This window comes from Squalius cephalus (assembly GCF_949319135.1).
Source record: "Squalius cephalus genome assembly, chromosome: 19".
Taxonomy (NCBI): Eukaryota; Metazoa; Chordata; class Actinopteri; order Cypriniformes; family Leuciscidae; genus Squalius; species Squalius cephalus.
The window spans coordinates 5600626-5624584 of NC_137140.1; the positions used below are offsets into that span (position 1 = coordinate 5600626).

General features: G+C 36.1%; 2 protein-coding genes across 2 annotated transcripts in view; both read left to right on the forward strand.

Moving 5' to 3' along the window:
* Positions 1-1516: 1516 nt before the first annotated feature.
* ghrhr2 (growth hormone releasing hormone receptor 2) lies at positions 1517-8257 on the forward strand (the record flags this gene model as incomplete). The annotated part of the gene is made up of 13 exons (XM_079852152.1): positions 1517-1537; positions 2074-2215; positions 3082-3180; positions 3317-3426; positions 4085-4182; positions 4349-4481; positions 4584-4737; positions 4843-4903; positions 5004-5070; positions 5972-6063; positions 6779-6908; positions 7251-7292; positions 7381-8257. The coding sequence occupies 13 exons, from the start codon at positions 1517-1519 to the stop codon at positions 7471-7473; spliced, it is 1242 nt and encodes a 413-aa protein (XP_079708278.1). The 3' UTR covers positions 7474-8257.
* Positions 8258-10601: 2344 nt separating this feature from the next.
* The window catches only part of scn4aa (sodium channel, voltage-gated, type IV, alpha, a), a 46003-nt gene continuing 32645 nt past the window's right edge, over positions 10602-23959 (forward strand). Inside the window, exons 1-2 of the mRNA XM_079851563.1 lie at positions 10602-10663; positions 10746-10883. The gene's annotated coding sequence lies outside the window, so the exon portion shown is untranslated. The remainder of the gene's footprint in view (positions 10664-10745; positions 10884-23959) is intronic.

The following is a 23959-nucleotide window of genomic DNA, read 5'->3' on the forward strand; positions in this document are numbered from 1 at the left end:
TTCAATGAAAGGCATTTCTGACCCTGTGAACTTTTAGACGCTCCAGTTAGTAAATCTGCTGCTAACAATGTCCAACCTTAGAAATCCAAAAGTCAAATCTTTCATGTTTTTCCACATTCACATAATACATTGTTTTTGATAAAACTGTGATGGAAAAGTTAAACTAACTTTTGATAAAACTTTATAGGCATTCAGGGTAGCCCCATATTTACAATTTGACAAGAATGAAAACAAAGCTGTGAAGGATAGAATTACAGTGCCTACGAAGGATTGAACTGTTTAACAACATACCAACTGTTCAGCTGACTAAATGCCTGGGGGGGGGGGGGGGGGGGGGGGGGGCTTTCAGTAGACAAAAACTCAGTAGCGTGCCATTGTAAAGAATGCAAGTCTATCCCACACAGCCTCATTTTCATCTGCATTAAATTGTTAGTCATGAATGAAATTACATCTTAGCTGAGGGTAGTTGTAGTTTGTGTCAAATTTGCTAGAAGTTAAACTGAATACAAATGATGAAATGGATATGAATATTTCACTTAAAGGGATAGTTCACCCAAAAATGCCTCATGTTGCCTCACCATGTTGTTCCAAACCCTTATGAGTTTCTGTCTTCTGCTGAAAACAAACAAAGATATTTTAAAGAATGGTGGTAACCTGACAGTTGATGGTAGCCATTGACTTCCATAGTATGAAAAAAAAAATACTATGGAAGTCAGTGGCTACCTTCAACTGTATTCTTCAAAATATCTTCTTTTGTGTTCAACAGAAGAATGAAACTCATACAGGTTTGAAACAACTTGAGGGTGCCTAAATGATGACAGAATTTTGATTTTTGGTTGAACTTGAACTATCCCTTTAAAAATATTTTGTTTTTTAGGGTTTGTCATAAATAAAGTCTTAAAGCTTTTAGTTTAAGTCGTTTTATTTAAGTGCCTGAAGTTGAAAAAACACTAAGATACTTATGAATCGATAACTGTCAATAGACATATTCAAAACACATCGCTGCCTCTACACACACACCAATGAATATGAGTACACTTTCATTCTGTCATTTTCAAATTCTCACTTTCATCCCTCAGAACATCTCTCTTTCTGAATATTGTATGAATGTATCTTTCTGCTCCTGATTGTCTTCTTTCAGCCTAACCTCAGCTCCTCAGGGGAAGGACATGCTTTAAAAATGGATGGATAAAGTGGCATGGTCCATCTGCACCATACAAAAAAACTTTACTGCTGTCCACACTATAACAAGCAGATGAATCGGTTCAATTCCTAACCCTGTAAAGGAGACACTAAACTGCATTAGAATCATGATTGGTTTTTTTTAATCAACCCTTTTAAAAATATGTTTAATTACAATGTGGATTGGAGGGATTTTGTCATTTGCATACCTCTAATGTAATGCCATCCTTTTAACTCAGAAGAAGTGATTTACGTTCACTCATGCAGTAAATAGTGCTGGCTAAAAGACTCATTTAAGCTCCCTAGTGTGATAGCGCAGGTAGGTAGAAGACGGATGACTGCCTTGGATGCCAAGGTAGACACACAAAAAACAGCCTATTTACAGTATTAACAAACATAGGACAGTGCAAGGGATAGTTTCAGAATCAAAGTTCTAATAGATACTGAATGTTGTAAAGGTAATAGAAAGAAATCTTTTTTTAGTTAGGGTACTACTGTTAGATTTGTTTTAGAATAACAATGACACTTTAATGTCATGAGGTGATAAGGGCCCTGTACACCCAGAAAAGTGGGCTGTACCATCTGGGTATATCTCACCATCTGCTGCTTGAAACAGGTTGAAGAGATAGATGAGAATTACTATGAATAAGCATTGGAATATGTGTGAAGGCTACTGACAAAAACAAGCAATAGAGCTACACTTGTTCACCATAACTGACCTTATAGACCAGAAATTATTTACATCGGTGACTTGAATACAAATAACATCATGGACCTTAATCATGGCTTTGTCATCTGGACTCTTATAGTTAGTACATGTGAAGGGGTAAGTTATTAATCTTTTTTTCAAAACTATTTCAAAAGATCAATGTTTCTGTGAAGTTCTTATAGTGTGCATGCACTTATGCCTTTCAGGTGAAGACCGTTCATCCTGAATGTTCTATAGTATTGCATCTGCAAAAGAATGAAGCTGAATGTCAGCTCAAAATCGGTTTTACGCAGTCTTTGTTAAACTTTAACGCTACTGATACAGGTGAGCTAAGTCACAGATAAGCACTGATACTCAAAACATTTAATCACACTTTTGATCCTTTGATTTTATCATGTTATGTGCATGAATTGATATCCTCAGGCTTATAGCTACAGCGCACTACCTGTTTTTAATTCATAATTCAGTACTCTTATGGCATTTATGTCAACCTGAGGGTTTAGAGTTTAGATTTAAATACATGTAAATACAAATGATAGATGTAAATGAAAAAAAAAATCTGTAAATATGTTTTCCAATCTAGATGTATGTTATTTTCTTTCTTTTTTTAAGTATTTTTCTTAATTTTGCTTATTTAAAATGTTCTTTTTATTCTCTTGTATTATATATGTATACCCAGAGCTCCTGGAAACTGCAACAAATTATTTGGCGAATAAAGCTGATTCTGATCAATTGCAAATATGGGACTGACTAAGGATAAAGCATTTAACAGATTATTTCATTTTCCTCTTTCAATTCCCTTTTAAATACTGAAATTTATAAAAGATTGAAATTCAACCTGCATTGTTAAAGCACCATAAAAGCAGTCCTGTCAATTTGTGCGCTAGATGTTTTCTGAAGCCATATAACAACAGCTTTGCATGAAGAACAAACAAAAATTCAAGTCATTAATCACAGGCAATCTTTGCTATCTTTCTTGCCATAGTCCATTGCTTTTCATTGTATTATTTTATGCAACCTCTTTACAGAACTATAAGATGCATTGCTATAAGACAACATAAATAAGTCATTAGCATTAACAGTTACAGGAGTTCACAGGAAAACATACTTATGATGATGAGAATCAGTTTAATGTAGCTGATAATTTGACTAAGAAGACTTCTGTCATCTTTAATTGTGGATGTCTTCAGGTTGTCTGGTTGAGTGGGATGGAGTGAATTGCTGGCCTGCAGTCAGTGTAGGAGAGAGAGTCTCAGTGTCTTGTCCACCTCCTCTCCTGAACTCCCATGGTAAAGTTCTCTCTCTCTCTTAGGACCCAACACATATCAAAGCTTCAACACATTAATTGTACTTTCTATGATTGTGGCCATAAAGTCCAATGCTGTGACGTACAGTAAATGTATAAGTGTTTATGATTGACTTTAGAGCTGATCACCCGCACCTGCACTACTGAGGGATGGAGTAGGCTGAGTGTGCCTTATTACAGCGCCTGCTTTCAGGACAACAGCACAGAGCAGGAAGACACTGGACACAGAGTAAAAACCTTGAAGAAATCGTATTTGATATTAAATGAACGTAACTAAATGCTATGGATTATTGTACTTCTCCATAGGTTCTAGAATCCTGTTCAATGTTGCTATACTGTGGAAAGTTAAGTGTGTGAATTTTTTGTTTTGTTTTTTTTTTCACCACCAGCGTCACCAAACATAAAAATTAACTGTTTTTTGAATGGTTTTTAAACACTTCCCCCATTGTTTTTTTTTTAAAGGTTAGGCGTGAGAAATGGCACTTGGCTTGATGTTTTATCGGATAAGTCATCCATACATATTTAAGCGTGGCTTAAGTGTCCAAATACATTTTTTTTGTGTGTCTAACCTGTTTTGTTATGCTTTGTATGTGACACCTGAGGATGGCGCTACATGTTCAATATTCATTGTTTGCATTAAGTTATCAATATGAGCCCAGTATTAAGAATGAAACTGTTCAGCTCACTGTGCAAATAATGATGTGGATAGGTTTAGCTACTGCCCTAAGCAATTATGTTACAGGAAGAATTTAAATATTGGGGGAAAAAATTACACACATCACCTTTAAAGAAAAAGTTAATTTATTACTTTAGATTAGATTAAATGGATACTCCAAGATGAATCAAGTGGTATCTAAACTTGATATTTTCCATTTTTACTGTGTAAGCGAGAGTACTTTGCCATGGTGAAGTTGATATACACCGTTGGGTACGGCGTGTCCATTGGTTCTCTCTGTATTGCGGTCTTCATCTTCTGCATCTTTAGGTAATTCTAAGATTAAACATTCACTTCTTGCTTCAGTGCCTTTACTCTTTCACTGTTCTGCTGCATGCTGGAATTCAATTCTGGTGAAGTTTTTCTTTATTTATTATTTTTGCTTCGAGGAATGCTGATATCACGTAATAGTGTCGCATTTTCATTAATCCAACAGAAAGCTTCTGTGTACACGGACCTACATCCACCTCAACCTCTTCTCCACATTCATCCTGAGGGCTTTGGCTGTGTTTGTAAAAGATGCTGTGTTATTCGCAGACGAGACAATCAATCACTGCACAGTCTCCACTGTAAATTACACTGACGAAAATAAATCTTTTGCAAAATAAATGCCATAGCATAAATCAGATAATCTGATCCTCTATAACCGAATGCTGTATTTCATCTGCCAGGTTTTGTGCAAGGCTGTGGTGACGTTCTTCCAGTACTGTGTGTTATCAAATTTCTACTGGCTGCTCGTTGAGGGACTTTATCTCCAGACACTGCTAGTTTTCACCTTCGCCCGCAAGAGAACATTCTTCTGGTGGTATACTCTTATTGGCTGGGGTAAAACCACATTTTACATTACAGGAAGAATATTTTACACACCCACCGCTGATTATAGTATAACTTATTCTGAAGTGTTCGTTGATTCTTTTCTCTGTCTTACAGGTACTCCATCTGTCACAGTAAGCATCTGGACATTCCTCAAGCAGAAATATGACAATTATGGGTGAGGATGAGATTATTGTGGAGTACATTAGGATCTGCAGCTAACATTTATCTATGTACTTGAGTGTATCATAAACACCTGTGTTTATATGTGCTGGTAGGTGCTGGGATGACATGGACAGTGGCTACTGGTGGATCATCAAAATTCCCATTTTGCTTTCTGTATTTGTAAGTTTATGCAGAAAACAATGAAACACTCCTATCCCAGTTTAATATTCAGTGAAAATTATAGAAAAGGTATTTGTAGGGTTATGCCTAAAACTGTGGCTTTGGTTTAGTGCACTGTAAAAAAAATGGTAACCTGCAATTGTTATAGTAACGGTGCAACAACTTTTTGTTCAGAATTCACAAAATTTAAATGATCAATACATCACCAATCCTTCTTCCAAAACGTGTTTTTGTCTTACCCTGATTCACTATGGTAAGTCTATTACACCTGTCACTTTGATGCGTGTATGGTGTGGGCGTGGCATATAGTCACAAAAAATGGTTTAAAATGGCGAACAGAGAGTCTGCTAGCAAAAAGAGAACTCAACAGAGCTCGTAATAAATCATTGACTTTTCCGAGATGGCGAGGACTGAGGGATTTAAAAGGTTGAGAAAGCAACGTGGAGATGGCGTTTTTATTACTCCGATTAGTATTTTATTAAACCGATAAATTGCCATATGTAGCGTTCACTGTAAAGCATTATCTATTAAGGGTCATATTCATCCACACAGTCACACAGAGCCGAAGCACAACCAAAACAATGTTCTTCTGCAAAATGCATGCAGTTTTGTTCTTTAAACGCTAGACTAGAGGGTTGCATAGTGTACCTTTAACCCATTCTTGAATTACAACCATTTAAGTTCGGAATGTGCATTTTCATGTCAATGCAAAATTTTTCTTTCTACCTGATTTAATCTATAAAAAAACATTTTTGGGTATAAATGAACATATTTGGGATGATTCAGTGACCAATTAATTTAGATGTTACAATTTTTCAGTGTCTTACCACAAAAATGACATTTGAACATCATACTTCTTAAATCAAAATAATAAAAATGTTTGTAATTTTAAACTTTACAGGTGAACTTTGTAGTGTTTGTTAATATAAGCAGGATGATAGTTGTGAAGACAAAAACCCCAGAATCAAATGGAGGAGACAGGCGGCTTTACAGGTGAGATTAATATAGAGTAATTAATATAGATCTCACATAGAGCACACTATGGCTGAATCCATAATCGCCCCAATATACCGCCATTTGTAGTGATGTCCAAAACCATAGTGGACATTACCGAGTGCACTCATTCAATCCCACATTGCACCGCAATAACTAGTGTACAGCCGATGTACACTGAACGGCTGTCCGAATTTACTCACTCGTTTTCACTCACTCCTTCAAGTGAACTGTGAACTGTGGACTAACATAGGGAATAGTGAAAGAGGGTTTAGGGGGCGATTTCAGATTCAGCCTATGAGTACGGTTACACGACAACGATGTACAGATGACACCATTGTCAAACGATCACCGTTCACACGGACCCATGAAAACAAATAAAAAACCCTGTATTTTGCTGCCAGGCCAGTAGTTTGGCGATGTCACTTTGTGAAGAAACACTATGCGCATATAGACTGAACACGTGATACGCATGTGCATGACGTCACCATTTTCACAAATTGCGTTTTTGTAGTTTACACGAAAAAGATAGCAGTATACCAAAACTTGCACTTATACTTTTTAATTGAAAATGGTGCAGTGTAAATGGCCCCTCTTACTGCGTCACAGGCAATGTTACAAATATTTCACATTATATATATTAAGGAGCCTTGATCTCTATTATCTACCATTCACTTTTTTTTAAACTACAATGTGTGTTCACTGTGTTCTGTAGGCGACTGGCTAAGTCAACTCTTCTGCTCATCCCTCTTTTTGGAGTGCATTACACCGTATTTGCTCTTTTTCCCGAGCATGTGGGTCTAGAGGCGAGACTCTTCTTTGAACTTGTGCTAGGTTCCTTCCAGGTACAGTTCAAGCACTTATGGGTTATGCAATCTACAGTGTAGCCCAGGAATGTCAACTATATTGCAGCCTACAATATAGCCATCTTTAAGAAATAAGCTGTCAAGATTTGTTGTTATTATCTCTCTCATTTGAGAGGTGGTGAAGAGCCTAAGAGAAGCTTGTTCATAAGTGAAACTGTGCCCTCTACAGTAAATACACTTGAAATACAAAAGCTACAGCATGCAGAAACATAGTAGTCAAGTATAAAATTCATGAAGTCTAAAAAAAAAAAAACTGTCATAACTAAAAACCTCTCAAAAAAAGTCATGACTCATAATACTAATTTTGCCATTTCTTTTAAGGGTTTCATTGTGGCATTGTTATACTGCTTCATGAACACTGAGGTAAGATCTAATTTATTTTTAATAGCAAATGAAGATGTAAAGAAATATTTCTGACCTCTTGTAATAAACTAACTACTGGATTTCATAGGTCCGGAATGAAATAAGAAAAGAGATTGAGAAATACAAGTCTCGAACTGACAACAACACTCTCCAAATGGCAACGCAAGAATTTACTGCATAAACTTGAGGACATTTTATAACAAATGCACTTCAGCTTGCTCTGACATGTTATGTTGTTATACCACTGTCATGATAACTACGTAAATGTTTTCACACATCACATATGGTTGTTGTTTTTTCGGTCATGTAAATGTTCATTTATATACACTATATGGACAAAAGTATTGGGACACCTAACCATTACACCAACAGGGACTGTAATGACAACATCACATTCTAAATACATAGATATTCATATGGAGTGACTTTATGTGCTCTTCCACTTAATGGCTGAGTTGCTTCTGTTCCTAAACGCTTCCACTTTCCAATAATACCACTTACAGATGACCGTGGAATATCTAGCAGGGATAAAATCTGACTTGTTGAAGATCCCATCACAGTACCACGCTTGAATTTACTGAGCTCTTCAGAACGACCCATTTTTTCACAAATATTTGTAAATGCAGACTGCATGCCTAGGTGCTTGCTTTTATACACCTTTGGTAATGGGTCTGATTGAAACACCTGAATTCTATAATTAAGAGGTGTGTGTGTGTCCCAATGCTTTTGTCCATATAGTGTAGTAGTATATTTAGTGTATATTTAAGTATTCAAATCTTAGATGTTTACTAAGATCCTTCTATAATCGCACAACGATATTTAAAATATCAGTAAGCTTAATGTATATAAAATCATTTTTTATTGGGTATTTTCAATTGGGAGATGGCTGTCCCGAACCCTAACCCCTAAATTTCAACTTGTGAAAATGATATTGAAATAGTTTTTGCAATTTTTTTCCATTGTTTAAAAAAAAGAAACAAAGAAAAAGAAAAAAAAAAGATTTTCTCATAGCTTCATGGTGAGTAGATGGGTCCCATCATTTTGAGATTAATGTGTTCAAAAGTCTGAAAATCTTTGAGGAACGTCACTACTAAACACCCTTTTTCTCCAATTAAGCAAACTTTTTTGGGGGGTGTTAGTCCATAAAAATTAGTTTTTAAGTGTGTACAACTGTTCAAAACTGTGCTAGGTAACCATGTACTAATTAGCATCTTTGAGATGGGCTCAAAAGAATCTACAGTTGTCACTACCGAAGCAGTAATGCCCGAAACATGTCATCATTGTTTTGGTAGTGACAAAAGGGAACACATAATCCTTTATTTGGGAGAAATAAACTACATTTTATTACAGTTATGCAAATCATTAGTATTTTAGTATGTTTTAGTAGTGTTTTAGTATGTGAGTTAAAAGTATGTAATGTGACGTGGCCGCAACTGAAAATGTGCAGTCATGACCGAAATGTTTGGTCAAAAATAAGTATATTGAATTATCAACTATGTTATTATATTGTTTGGTTCAATGTATAGTCAAACTAATGAATCCTTAACTTTGAAATCAGAAAGATAAACTTTATGCCTTTTACAAAGAAAGATTGGATTCAAAATACAACAAATCTCATAAATTACACTTGAAATAGTTTTAAAATTATTAAAAGGCAATCGTTATTGCCTTTATAAGCCTTCTCATTAAATTATGTATTATTGTGTTTCGGTAGTGACAAATTTGGGGAGAGGAAAAATATTCCAAAACATTCTAAAAATGCAATATGAGAATTAACTGCACAATTAGGCTACTAGAAATGTGTACCTTGGATATTATACAATTTGCATACAGACAAAAATTTTTGGGGGAAAAATAAATAAATTCAACATGTTTCCAACTCTGACTTTGAACCAATTCTGTAGAATGGCCCGTATATGTTTATTAACATATTTATTGTTGTCAAACATTAGTGCATAGCTTATGTGATGAAATGCACCTGTTTTAACTCTGATTGGACACCTGTGAACTAGAGGGGAACTTTGATTACCTAAATCACTTGCAAAAACTTGGTTGATTAAAAGCAAAAATGGCTGCAATTTAGTTTTAAAAAGTTAGGTGTGAAAAAAGACACTTGATTTATATGTTGCCACTTAGTTACATATTTTATCTGATGCAATGGCATTCATACATATTTAAGAGTGGCTTGTGTCCAATTTTGTGGCCGCTGTATATTTGTTTCCACATTTGTCTAATGTATGGCAAAGTGTTTTGGCATGTTGACAAATTTTAATATCCTGTTTGGTTTATACTTTACTATTTTTAACCATGTGTTAATATTAAAATAGAATTTATAGAATTGAAAATAATGCTTCATTTTTTGTATGTTGACACCAGAGGATGGCGCTACATGTTCAATATTCAGTGTGATGTATTACGTCATCAATATCAGTTTTCAAACATGAGCTCCTTTTCAGTAAGTATTTACAGTAACATGTCATGATGTGAATAATGTGCATTAGACATTCACTATTAAAAGTGATGTGAATAGATTCAGAGGTTTTCTGAAAAAAGTTGTTGTTAGCATGTAGCCTACAGTTCTTCATTCATGCCTTCCAAGAAGCATCTGCAACATTATCAGTAGGAGTGATCAACTATATTAAATTTCTGTTCAGCTGCATGATCTACTTTAAACAGTCGGTGTGTGCGTGAGAGAAAGTGAGAGAGAGAGAGAGAGAGAGAGAGAGAGAGAGAGAGAGAGAGAGAGAGAGAGAGAGTGTGTGTGTGTGTGTTTTAGCCTATATATATATATATATATATATATATATATATATATATATATATATATATATATGCTTTGTTTTGTTTGAACTGTTAGAACTAACAATTTAGCCTATTATTTATTTATACCCATTTATTAGGCTACTCATGACAAATTTAGCATTTAAAACATAAAAATAACAATGGGCTAACAATGCACTGATTCAATTATTCGTTGAAAATCAATAATAATTTAAATGAAATTTAGTTATTTAGCCTAGTAATCGATTACTCTTGGTATGATTAAACTTTTTCTTCGCGCCTTTTTGATCACAATACTCGTGTGTGAACTCTTTCGCATTCGATTATCTGACTATTTGTGCGATACTGATGAATGTGCACTTTTTGTAAGCTGTTTTATAATTTTCCTTAACGGTATAGGTTCTTTTCGTTTGATTAATTTTACAAAGAAGCTAAACAAGCGGTTTAAATAGGTCTATTCCTTTATAATACAACCAAAACCTTTAAATGCCCCCGTGGGGGAGGGCGAATCATTCTCTAGTCTAGACTATAGGCAATACATAAATTGTTTTACAGTAAAGACAACCCATTAAAGCATCTGCTCCAGAAAGGTAAAGTAGAAAGCGTATTTCAACACCCGCATATGTAAGAGTTTTCCAGTGATGATCCTCTATACCTGCGGCTCAATCTCAGGTTTCATTCAAGACGTTTATGTGTCAGCAACAGCTGTCCTGGAGCTCGCGCTGGCCTCGGGCAAGAGAGACAAGACTTCAGCTGGAAGGAAGACCAAAGACCGAAGAGTTTGTGGAAATATTTACCTCACTGTGAAAGGTAAAGCTGTGGTCAAGAGCGCATTGCATGATGCATAGGTCAGTCGGGTGAGGGCAATGCTGTGTCTCTATCTGGAAAGCTGCAGGATTCATTTTGGCCCCCAAATTTTTTGATTTCAGTGTTGTTTTAATATGCTGTTGACCTTGACTTGACAGAAGCGTCTAGCTTAAAAAGAAGCTTGATATGAACATGTGATAGAATATTGAGGAGTTGGGATTTAAAATTGTGATGAATGTTAATTCGTCATGATTTAAGTTGAGCTACAGTACACAGCATAGCTAGACATATTAAATATGTCCAGTTTAGCAGCTAGTAAATTAGATAAGTGGAATTTTAAATAATTCATATGGGAAGATGGGAAAGGTTTTAAAATATTTCTCTCTGAAATACTTGATTTTGATTGGTCAATTGTGGCATTCTGCTGGCAAATATTTTCGTACAATGACCACTAAATTTTAATTTAATTGTCCCAGGCTAACTATTTCGTCCGTAGCTGTGCTAGTTTCATGTCTCGAAATCATGCTGTGGTCTTTCTTTTCAAACAATAAAATAATTCAAAAATAAATAATAAATGAATACTGAAACTCAATTAAATATTCATGTCTATTTATTCATTTATTTATTTTGTAAGCGGGAGTGTAGTAAGCAGGATAATGTGTCATTTTGCACGTAGAATATTGGCTGTTTATTAGTACTTATAAAGCACATATTATAAAGCACATATTATACGCCTTATTCTGCATGACCATATTCTACATCCCTAATCAAACCTAAACTTAACAACTACCCTACTAACTATTAATAAGCGATAATTAGGAGTTTATTGAGGCAGAAGTCATAGTTCATAGTTCGTTAATAGTGAGAATTGGACCCTAATCTAAAGTGTGACCAGTATCCTTTACATATTCACAAAGTTTTTCAATGTTTATTTGCTCTCCACCATACTTCTATAAATGTAGGCTATATGTGAAGACTATACAAGTTTTCCCCTATGGCTAGGCTAATGTGTCAGGTCTATTGTTCCAGCAGATGCTGACTGTATTGCCATACTCTTTTTCCCATCCAACAGAGTATGGAGTCAGAGTTAAATATAGCCTGGGTCTTCATTTCAGGGCTCGGCTGATGATGCTCGTAGTACTCAGTTGTACCCCACCATTCCTCCAATGTTAATCCATGTTGCCCTGATCAGAGGTGTAGGATGTTGGAGACTCTTGGACTGTTGGTCCCGAGACGCTCGTCAGAAGCACCCAGATCGGATTTTACTTAAACCCCCTTCAGATTTATGCACTTGCCTTTCACAGAGGTACCTGTAGGAAGTTGTCTCATTTCACAGAGGTGCCAGCTAACTAAAGGTTGTTTAAAACTGGATATTGCTTGTGATCGAAATAAAACAAGATGTTTGTTTTTAGTTTTATTGCTAAGGGCAAGATTGAAACCTGAGGTTGGACCTTGTGAGTTTAGCCCTGGTGGACGGGTTGTGGTTACTTGGAGCTAAACGGTGACAACACCATGTATATGATACTGTCATGAATATATGGATGGAGCAACTGTTTATGTCATCATTCAGTGACATACTAATTATTTGGTGTAGATTCTGTTGAATTAGATTATGTTGTGTTATGTAGAGTGTGTGTGTGTGTATGAGCGAGTGCTCGGCGTCACATGTTCTTGGACGCAAAAGGTGTTGGTTTTAGGTTTCTTTCACCGGTGAAACCATGTGATCTTCTGGCAATCCCCCTACCAGCACTCTGTGTTGAAAGTGCAAACATGAATTTGACCCGTTTCAGCCACCACACATTTTCGAGCATCCGGAGTTTGTAGTGCTGTGACTTTTAATATCTTTGAGATATTATATCACTATGAGATATGTGTCGATCAAGGGCGTTTTTAGCTTTTCATCAGTACTGAGGCACAGACCTCCATCAAAAAGTGTCCCAATATTTTTTTTTTCTTTCTCGGATACTGTTACAGATATATTTATATAAATTGGCTTTGCAGTACAGAGTCGAGCTGCTTCCTTGTACTCAAATGATAAGACATTTGCAGGTTTCATGTCCTACAATGAATAGTAGGTAAATGTCTCATGCAGTGCTCTCTTTGTTTTCTGTCTTATAAAGTATCTTGTTACTATTTTGGTGTGAAAAGATTTTAGTGTGTGAGTGAACTGTCCAAATTAATAAAAAAAACTGTTTTGTCAGATTAGATCAAAAGAGTGATTTATTTCCGAATCTGACATCATTAGTTCTAATTCTAAAAATACACAACATGATTGCTGAAATCTTATTAGGGAAAATGATTCTCAAGGGTGCGTTTCCCTAAGCCAGCTATGGTCGCAAGTTCCGTTAAATTGTGGACAATAGTTGGCTTTGACAAAACGCACCCTAGATGCTGTAATCTCCGTTGTCAGACAAGGACTTATCAGTAGTATTTTACAGTAAAAACAGTCTAACGACACCCTGGTCTTGATTAATTTTCATTGATTACTTTGAAACTGCACATACAATGAACTTTCGCATAGGAACATTTTCATAGTTCCTATAACTATTGGTTGAGCTGCATGATTATGGATAAATAGAGAATCACAATATTTTGTAGTTGTTTCAAATAGAGATCACAATTCTCCCACAATTCTGAACAGACAACTAAATAAAATATTACTGTAAATTACTAGAGGATCTGACAAAATATTAATTGCTGCCGTCTATTTTTAAAAAAAATGGGTTGAATGAATAATTCAATGACTCATTAATAAATACTTCACTTGTTTTATTACTGGATGAATCAGCGTTTTTGAACAAAACTCTTGAATGAAAATTCAACGACAAATACATTTTTTAACAGTCACTTGTCGCCACCTACTGGTGTAACGATCTATACAATCGTTATTTGAAACGCCATGTTACTTTCAAAAGGGGATTTGCTCTGTTTTGATTGCATCAGTGTTTATATATGAAATGTGAACTTATTCAAGTACTTCTCTGATGATTTGAATTATTGTAAGACAGAAATATCAATACTGTGTGATTGAAAAGACTGTTTGTGAAGCTGTTTCATACCTATACACATGATAAATGCTTTTCTCTGGGTCAACAGCAGTGCAAACACAAGATCAGAATGTTCCGGTGTGATTTTGTCAAAGGTTTAATAGACACAAGTGAATCGTTATTTCGGAATAAGATCGCACACGTGTTTGAATCAAGATCACAATCTTTTTTTAACGATTAATCTTGTAGCTCTAACTATTGGTGGAGATACCCATTTTTTTGACACCACTGGAACTGGGAATGATTTTTGTTATAGGAACGCCTTTTGTGGGGACTAAATTAGGTCCTACTACAGTTCAGAGTAGGTCTAACCCAGCACAATAAAAACTACCTGTGACGTAAGTGTATGTTGATTGGCTGAATGCATGCCATACGAAACACACCATTTTTAAAAATCAATGTAAACACAGTTTAAACTTACTCCACAAACATGGAAAACAGTCATAGGTAGCATTTACCTTTTGCCTTTGTCTGCGGCGCTTTGTTTTTTTCTCAGCCTCGATATGTAGAACTGCAAGTTGTCAGTAGATTTGAATACTTAGCCTTCCTTTTTGCTCTTTCTATCACATAACTTCTACGTCTACATTCCATTTCCTTTATCATGAAACCCATAACACACAATAAAAACACAGCTCTGATCATGGCGTCTTCCATCCTCTAGTTGTTGACGTTATTGAATGCCGCGTTTAAATGATGTTGCTGTTGACCAGCTTACCAGGAAAATGCCCCTATAGGAGAAAATGTAGTTCTCGGGGGACCGCCCTGGGGCGCACGTTTCCCAAACAACGACGCAACTCGCTGCTTAACTACCATAGCACGATGCATCGTTGAAGAAATCAACTAGCTAGTCACGACTGTTTCCCGAAACTGTATTGTTGCAAAGTGGTCGTTCAACCACGTGCGTGAAGTCATAAACGAAGTCATAAACGGTGGAGTAATAGCTTCTTTTAATGAATCTGTTTGAGATCGAATTAACGCTAGATGTTTTGCTATAAATTACAGACATGACATCTGAGGACTATTTCTCATTTTTCTCAGTTATTTTGCTTTATTTCCAGATTCAATCATGGGCTCGTTCTTACATAGTAGAGCACGTTCGCACATGCGCACTCTTCAAAAACCGTGCTTTAAATCTATTGACAAACTAAAAGATGTAAATTACATTTGTATGTATTCTAAATAAAAGACACAGGTTGTACTGAATGTCAGCTTGCTTATTTTGCTCAAGATAAGGATTTATTAAGTCCACATGTCATGCAAACTAGAAACTATGCTTCTAACCACAGGTCGAGAGCTGTCGTTCCAACTACACAACTCTGCGATGCTGTTTGCGAATGTTCATTAGAACGATGGTTTCGGGAAACACTGACCCGTTGAACTATGCTGATAACGACAGAACTTGCGAACATAGTTGGCTAACAATGCTTTTGGGAAACTCATCCCTTGCTAGTTCCTCTGTTCCTGTAACCGAGTTCCTATAACTACCCAGTCGAAAGCCCCTATACTGTAGTGTACCATATTACAGTGTGCTAGTATTCGAGTCATTCTACGAAACGGGTGCCATTTGGGTCCGCAACAATTGATGAGATGCATAAGGCACAAAAATGTCCCAAAATGTGTTTCAAAAGCTTAAAGTTATTAATTCAAGTGTTCTTGTTAACATGATATATGATAAAATACGATTCTTAAAGATTAAAATACTATTTTTAATAATTTTTCTTTAGTACATAGCCAATTTCACATGTCCGTGTTGACCAACATGACATTTGCATCTAAAATATCACCAAATAAGTTGTTGTTTTTTATAAAACATTTATTATTTTCAGGATTATACTGTGTCCCTTTTTACATAAGATATATTTATTCAAAGTAAACCTTATTTTTTTTGTAAATATTTAATGATTTGTGTGCGTCCCTCAGTTTGACTTACCACCCCGTCACACTAACTTGTTTTATCTATAAATCATGGACTGTTGATTTAAATGACATCACAAAGCGTAAGTGACATCATTTGAGCCTTGTAGCCACCAAGAACAAAAGCAGGCAAGTACTGACATTCTTTTACATTAGTTATTTGTTCCTTTTTCATATTAGGCAGGTTCCGTCAAGCTCAAATCAACCACCCCGTCACGCAAAATAAAGAGGGAAAACTGATTTTTATTTATTTTTTTACATTATTAATGCAAAGAAAATTGTATTTCAGATTGAATGCATGTATGCTAAGTGAGGAACTTGACCACATGGAAGATCTGTGGCCATTTTGGGATAAAATTTACCACCCCGTCACATACCACCCCGTAACATGTTTTATTGTGACATGGTGGTAAGGGATGTGACGGGGTGGTTCTGCTTCCCATTTGAATGTGAGGATATGTGAAATCAAGGATTCTAAGATAGGCTAATCAAAATTTTGTTTTACTGTTAAATCCTGTTTCTCACTATATCACTCACACACCTATTACTCACTCACTCACTCACTCACTCACGATCACTTTCACTCACTCACTCAACATGTCACTCACTATATCGCACTCACTCACTCACTCACTAGATCACTTTCACTCACTCACTCACTCAACATGTCACTCACTCACTAGATCACTTTCACTCACTCACTCACTCACTCACTCAACATGTCACTCACTCACTATATCGCACTCACTCACTCACTAGATCACTTTCACTCACTCACTCACTCAACATGTCACTCACTCACTATATCGCACTCACTCACTCACTAGATCACTTTCACTCACTCACTCACTCAACATGTCACTCACTCACTATATCGCACTCACTCACTCACTAGATCACTTTCACTCACTCACTCAACATGTCACTCACTCACTATATCGCACTCACTCACTCACTAGATCACTTTCACTCACTCACTCACTCACTCAACATGTCACTCACTCACTCACTCACTCACTCACTCACTCAACATGTCACTCACTCACTATATCGCTTTAACTCACTCACTCACTATATCGCACTCACTCACTCACTAGATCACTTTCACTCACTCACTCAACATGTCACTCACTCACTATATCGCACTCACTCACTCACTAGATCACTTTCACTCACTCACTCACTCACTCAACATGTCACTCACTCACTCACTCACTCACTCACTCACTCAACATGTCACTCACTCACTATATCGCTTTAACTCACTCACTCACCATGTCACTCACTCACTATATCGCTTTAACTCACTCACTCACTCACCATGTCACTCACTCACTATATCGCTTTAACTCACTCACTCACTCACCATGTCACTCACTCACTATTGCACTCACTCACTCACCATGTCACTCACTCACTATTGCACTCACTCACTCACTCACTCACTATATCGCTTTCACTCACTCAACATATCGCTTTCACTCACTAAATCACTCACTATTTTTCGAGTGTCTGTACTTTATCAGAGTGTTTTTCTTTGGGAAACTTTTACTTCACAACATTCCAAAGCATAATGTCGTACTTTTTACTGCACTACGTTTTATATTGAATTTCATTTAATACTTAATTACATTGGAGTAATAAATAGTAGCCTAATTCAAAGTTTTACTCAAGTACAAGATTTAGAATATTTAGAAGATTTTATCATTTAGAATATTTCTAAATGTACTTAAGTATCAAAGGTTAAAAAAAATTGGACCATAGACTTTTATTTATGAAATGTAGTGCAGTAAAAAGTATGACATTATGCTTTGGGATGTTTTGAAGTAAAAGTTTTCCAAAGAAAAACACTGAAAGTAAAAATACTTCACTACTGTACACGTACACTTACAAGGTAAAAAGTAATTTTTCAACTACATGTCAACTAACTCTCAGTTGAGTATTAGTAGACTGTAGTACAGTGTTAGTAGACTGTTAGATCAGGGTACGGGTTAGTAAAAGTGACAAGTAGTTGTAAAAGTAAAAGACAAATAAAGTGTTAGCAAATATTATGCATACAGTCTACTAATACTAATAGGATGCTCTTTTCAGTTTTTCAGAGCATGACCAAAGTTTTCCATTAAATCTCTAATTATTATGTTATATAAGTATAATGTTTCCCCTCCCCCAGTTTTATAAAGTTTAAAACCAACAGATCATAGAGAAACACTTTGTCTATACCACCCTGTCACAGTGAACCACTCCGTGACACCAGTTACCACCCCGTCACGGGGTCATTTTTGTTAAAATTTTAGGGAAAGAAAATACAATTTTGCATAAATTAATGTTTAATGATGTTCTTGTTGTGTGGACTAATCAAATAAATGTAACTTTATTTGTATTTTCTAAGTGAATTTGTTTTTTCAGTACAAACAATGAGGCCATTGAAATGTCGAATTCATATTTCAAGATTAAAAACTAAGATAAAAATAATGGATTAAATTACAGACTTTCGATTGATGGTTAACAAAAAAGGGACAATTTACTATTAGGAAAACATTAGATTTAAAAAATATATTTCTTGTTTTACTACTCTAATGGCATACATATTGTCCGTGACGGGGTGGTACAAGAAGGACTCCCATGCCTGAATAAAAAGGATCATATTATTAAGGATTTTGTGCCTGAGGTGGGAAAATATAATTTTTGGGAGGATTAACATATCTTTAAAGGTGTAAGTTTTTCAAAAATAAGTTTGTTCTTAATGAAATTTTGGAAAATTGCAAAGTGGAAATGGCACCCGTTTCGTAGAATGACTCATTCCTCAGTTAAAGGAATATTTCATTAGGAATAAAATTCTGTCATTATTAACACCCCCATTGTTGGACTATAACTTTCTTGTAAAAGTTATAGTCCAACAATGTTATATAAATTTAATGTCAATCAAACAGTGACAAAAAGGACACGGAAAGTAGTCCATACATCAAAGTAGGCAAACCTTGTTTTTTTAATTCCCCTCTCCTCTGTATCATGTTGTTCAATTTGCTCAAATTTAAACTCAAACTTGCTGTGTCTTGAAGGTGTGCAGGTGTAAATGTGATTTGAGAGCTAAAGAGGAGGGAGGATTTTCAGCAATAACTTAAATGTCGGTCTGTTTCTCACAGAAAGATATTCTGTTGCAGAATACTTCAAATATAGTTCATCATTATATGGTCTAGTTTATTGCTTTTTTGTGTTGTTTGTTGTGGTCACTGTCCACTGTTGAGAAATGACCAGCTAAGACATTAGGCAACATATCTTCTTAATGTTACACTGTAGACAGAAAATTATAATGGTTTCAGATGGCATAAGGGGGAGTAAATGATTTCTGTTGTGTTAACATGCTTGTATGCTTGACCTGCTGTGGCTTTCTGCTACATGTAGACCCTTTACCATTTTCCTTAAAATGTGTAAAGACATTTTTCACAGCTATTTTCATAAATATCCCATACAAGTCTACATCCAATACATGGTAATAATAATAATTTAACTAATATCTGTTTAATACTGGGAAAAACAAAACAAGCAAATAGATACAGACCTTAGAAAATGAATAATCCTCATATTTGGAATGAAATTACCATGATTTACAAAGTGATTTCAGTTGATAGCAGTGGATTGGAGACATCTTTGTCAGTAAGGCTCTAACATTCATTAGAGCTTTGTGTGAAGCCTTATAGAGACCAGAGAGCAAGGTTAAGTGGGCATGGCAGCGTTAAAGAAGACATAGGCCCAGAGCACGCCTCATGTCATCACGGTATGGTAATAAAATCTCTTGTTTTTACTGCTGATCATTTTTTTTACAACTTACCACATCAGGCATAAGTGCAGGTGTCAGAGGTCACAAATGGATATAGTCAAGCTATTCCTGGTCTTATTTAAATGAAATGTAATAAATGAAATATCAGTTGTGTCAGCATAGTTGTTTAGTTTTAATGCTATTTATGCTTTTCAATAGATTTTTCCCCCTTTGGATGTCAGTCAGTGACACTGTTTTATGAGCAACATCGATCATGTGTTAAAACTCAAGCGCTTGCATGTGTCCAGTTACCCCGTGAGTTATTTGGACACTTAAGCTTTTCTAATTTTTTTAGCCATTTTTGCAGTTAGGCAATTTTTGCAGTTAAGCATTAGAATTGGTCTTCATGTGTTTACTTGCACCTGAAAACCCGTTGCAGGTACCTCGGACATGATATTAGTTGTCCGTAGCCTTGAGTAATTTTAAATAAATGTGGTTTACCAAATGAATAATGCCAACTTTCTATAATTTATTTTTGCCATTTAACAACATGACAACATTAACATACACCCTAAATCTACATCTAATCTATAAATTACAAACCCTCCTGGAGACTGACGTCACTGCCCTTTACATTGCGGTTCAGGCGGGTTCTAAAAAGTTGTCGTTGAGTCGGACTCGGGTCTATTTTTATCAGATCTATCTAAGGTTGAGTTGTTGTTTTTTTTATACATTTTTTTTTTTTAACAAAACTATGCATGTAAGGTTTAGGTAAGAAGTGATTCGGTGTCAATTCGGGTCTGGTACAGATCTCTAGAGAGTTAACTCAGCTCAAGTTCTATGTTTTTTATCTTAATTTTGAACATATTGCTTTATAATTGACACCATAACACAATTATTTGATTTTGAATGTGTGTTTATGATACCTTTCTAAAAAACATACATGACAGATTTTTTCTAATCTATGCAATTATGTGTATGTATATTGGTGGACATTTCCAATGTGGTGGTTCATTATTATCTTTTACATCTGTGTTCTGCTGCCAAATATTGAGCATCAGTCATCTGAAAAAGCTTGGCGAGGATCACTCAAATGAAGAGAATCTTTCACTATATTTCTGAGTGCATAACATTATGTGATCTCTATTTGCCTGTTGTTCTTGGGTGTAGGTACAGTAAGATGCAATACCAGCAACAAATATTAGCATGTCATTATTAACTTTTCTGTCCTATAATTGAGACTCCAGTCAGTGTCACTAGTCTTGCCCTGTGTACTGGCTTTACAACAATCTCTGTTGACAGCTACTGTATATGAGCAAGTTGCCGGACTATTCAGTGGTGTAGTTATTACTTGTTGAAGATCTGATCTGCTATAATGCAATCAGGAAATGTCTTCAGTAAAGACTCTGCAAGAAGTATATTTTAAGGCTTGGGGAAAACTGGGCCTCTGACCTGATAGAGACTTTTCAAAAGTGTAGGAGGGGGTGGAGCTGTCTCATCCGGTAGTGAAATAAGACAGGAGTTCCAAACTTTTCTATTCCAGGACATTAGACAAGTATAATCTATCTCAAGACCCACCAAAATGTTTTAGATGGTTGAATCAAACATTTGATAGGACAGAAATCGAGTATTTAATACAAATAATTTAATTATTATTAATTATTCAATAAAAAATATTTAAAAAAATATATTTAAAAGTACAACTGTAAAATTTCCAACTGTAAACATTTTTACCTTTCATTTTCTCCATTTACAGACACTAAAGATTATGTAAAATATGTCCATAAAAACTTAAAACATGGAATGGATATGAACTGTAATCCGCACTGCGGAAAGTCATTGCGGTGTTCAGCGCAGAAAACGCCCTCATGCTCGTTCCATGTGTGTACATGTGAAATGCTTTTTAAAGATATATTTTCCCTTTGTGTTGGTAGGTAGTCAAATACATGCTTTTCATGACATTTGAATTCTCCGGTGTAATGCAGTCTCATGAGTGGCTCTGAGACCCTGAAAACACTATCATTACAAAGTTGCATGTGCACGCTTCACTTTGAAACATGCAGTGCATATATTTACATAATTAAATCACAGCCTTTGCGATTCGAACTAAACTACTTGTGTCTGTTTATGTGCGTGTCATTCACTGAAACATAAATTTAGCTGCAGCCAAGTGACTTTGCGCGACCCACATTTTCCCTCTCTCACAGTTTGAAAACCCCTGATAGTATATCTTGATGGCGGCTTAATAGCCCCATCCAGGATGGCACAGTGAAGCTTAATATTGGTGGGAAAATGACATAGAACACCCTCCATTTTTTGGCAGGTGCTCTTTTGAAAAAGTTTGCTGGACAGTGTAAACAAACTGACAAATTGTTGGATGCAAATGGCAAAGAATGGGTTAGAAATTGTGACCTAGAAATGCTAATGATGCCACAACCAGTGTTGGGGTGAAACACATTAATGTGAGTTACGTAATCACTTTTTTTATTACTTTTTCATTGATTGACACTTCTCCTGTTCCCGTGTTGAGAGAAATCGTGAGTAAGTGCAAAGGCGTGTGAACATGATGGTTATTGTACTTCTAGACTTACATTTTAAGCAGGCATTTACTCATTTCAATTCCACAAAAAAATTCAGTATTCCTCAAAATGAATAAAAAATTTGGGGAATTGCAAACTATTAAAAGGGGTGGTTGATTATGATTTCACTTTTCTAACTTTAGTTAGTGTGTAATGTTGCTGTTTGAGCATAAACAACATCTGCAAAGTTACAACGCTCAAAGTTCAAAGCAAAGGAAGATATTTGCTTTTAAAGAAATCGTTTTTTAAAGACTACAACAAACGGCTGGTAGGGACTACACGACATTCCTCCCGGGTTAGTGACATCACAAACACTAAAATTTACATAAACCCCGCCCACGGTAACACGCAGTCCATGTTGAGAAGAGGAAGATTTGTTGTAGTCGAGCACATTTGGGAGTCTGTGTGATGGATCGACTGCCTTTCTCTGATAATCAGCGCCACCCCGTCCCTTAATTCCCCTCCCTTCCATGCTTCCTGAAACAGTCATGAACGCCAGACTGGATTTACCCACCTGACCAGCAAAAACACAGCCACCTGAATGTCGGATTGGAAGCCCTTCTGCCGGCGGAGTTCTCGCCACCTTTCGAAGTCTTTTCTGATGTAAATTTGGGACTTCGCGCGTTCCTTCTCCCTATTCTTTGCTATTTGTTCATTGGAACATCGTCTCTTTAGTCGTGTGTTTGCTCTTCCCACCACAGTCTGCTCAAGCTGTCGCATCCGTCTTTTCACATGCAATACAGTACGTAATACAAATGCAATAGCATGTCACTCTGTTGGCATCTTACAACAGTACCCACACTAGCGATTTTATAGAATATCATGACAGAATTTGCTAATCAAAGACTTGAAGATCATCAGCAACAAATCCATCAACTAACCATTCAGAAACTGTTATGGTGATGCGGAGATGAACCCAATCGCAGACAGTAAATACTTCACACAAGGTTTATTAATGACAAAAACAGAAAACAAAACCCACGAGGGGGCAAAACAAGACAGGATAGACTATATTAGACTGACAAGACTAGACTAAGACTCAGACAAAAAACTAGACAATAAACTAACAGCTAAGACAGGATCAAACTCTTCGTTCTAGACAAGACTTTCAACAGGTTACTCACGGACAATGAACCGGCACAGGACAGCAAACACAAGGGGATGAAATAGGGAGAAACTAATGAGGGAAACAGGTGACAAGGGTAAAGCAATGATGACTAAACGAGGATAACAAGGGGGCGGGGCGAGGAACGAGACAACACAAGCACATGGCCCAGCAAAAGGCCATGTGTATGAACATAAAACATGGGTCTGTCATGATCCTGCCTCAAGACCAGGGAAAATCAAAGACTAGAAGGCAGAATCATGACAGAAACGTCCTGTTGCAGTCTACATGTTGTCACTTCTTCTTGAGTCTCTCCGTCATTGTCCGACTCCAGTTTAAACATAAAAGGCAGAACAGTTTCTGACATTTTAGTGCTTGAGGTTTAGCTGCGTGAGGTAATCGGAACTGCTAACACACACAAGCTCTTGAAGCTCCGCCCTCTGTGCCGGGAGCAGCAGCTCATTTGCATTTAAAGGGACTCACACGAAACAACATGTTTTTACTCAACCTCAAAAAGTGACAAATTTAACATGCTGTAAAAAAATATCTGTGGGGTATTTTGAGCTAACACTTTACATACACACTCTGGGGACATCAAAGACTTATTTTATATATTGTAAAAAGGGGCATTATACCACCCCTTTAAGCAAACCTGCAATAATTAAAATGTTGAATAA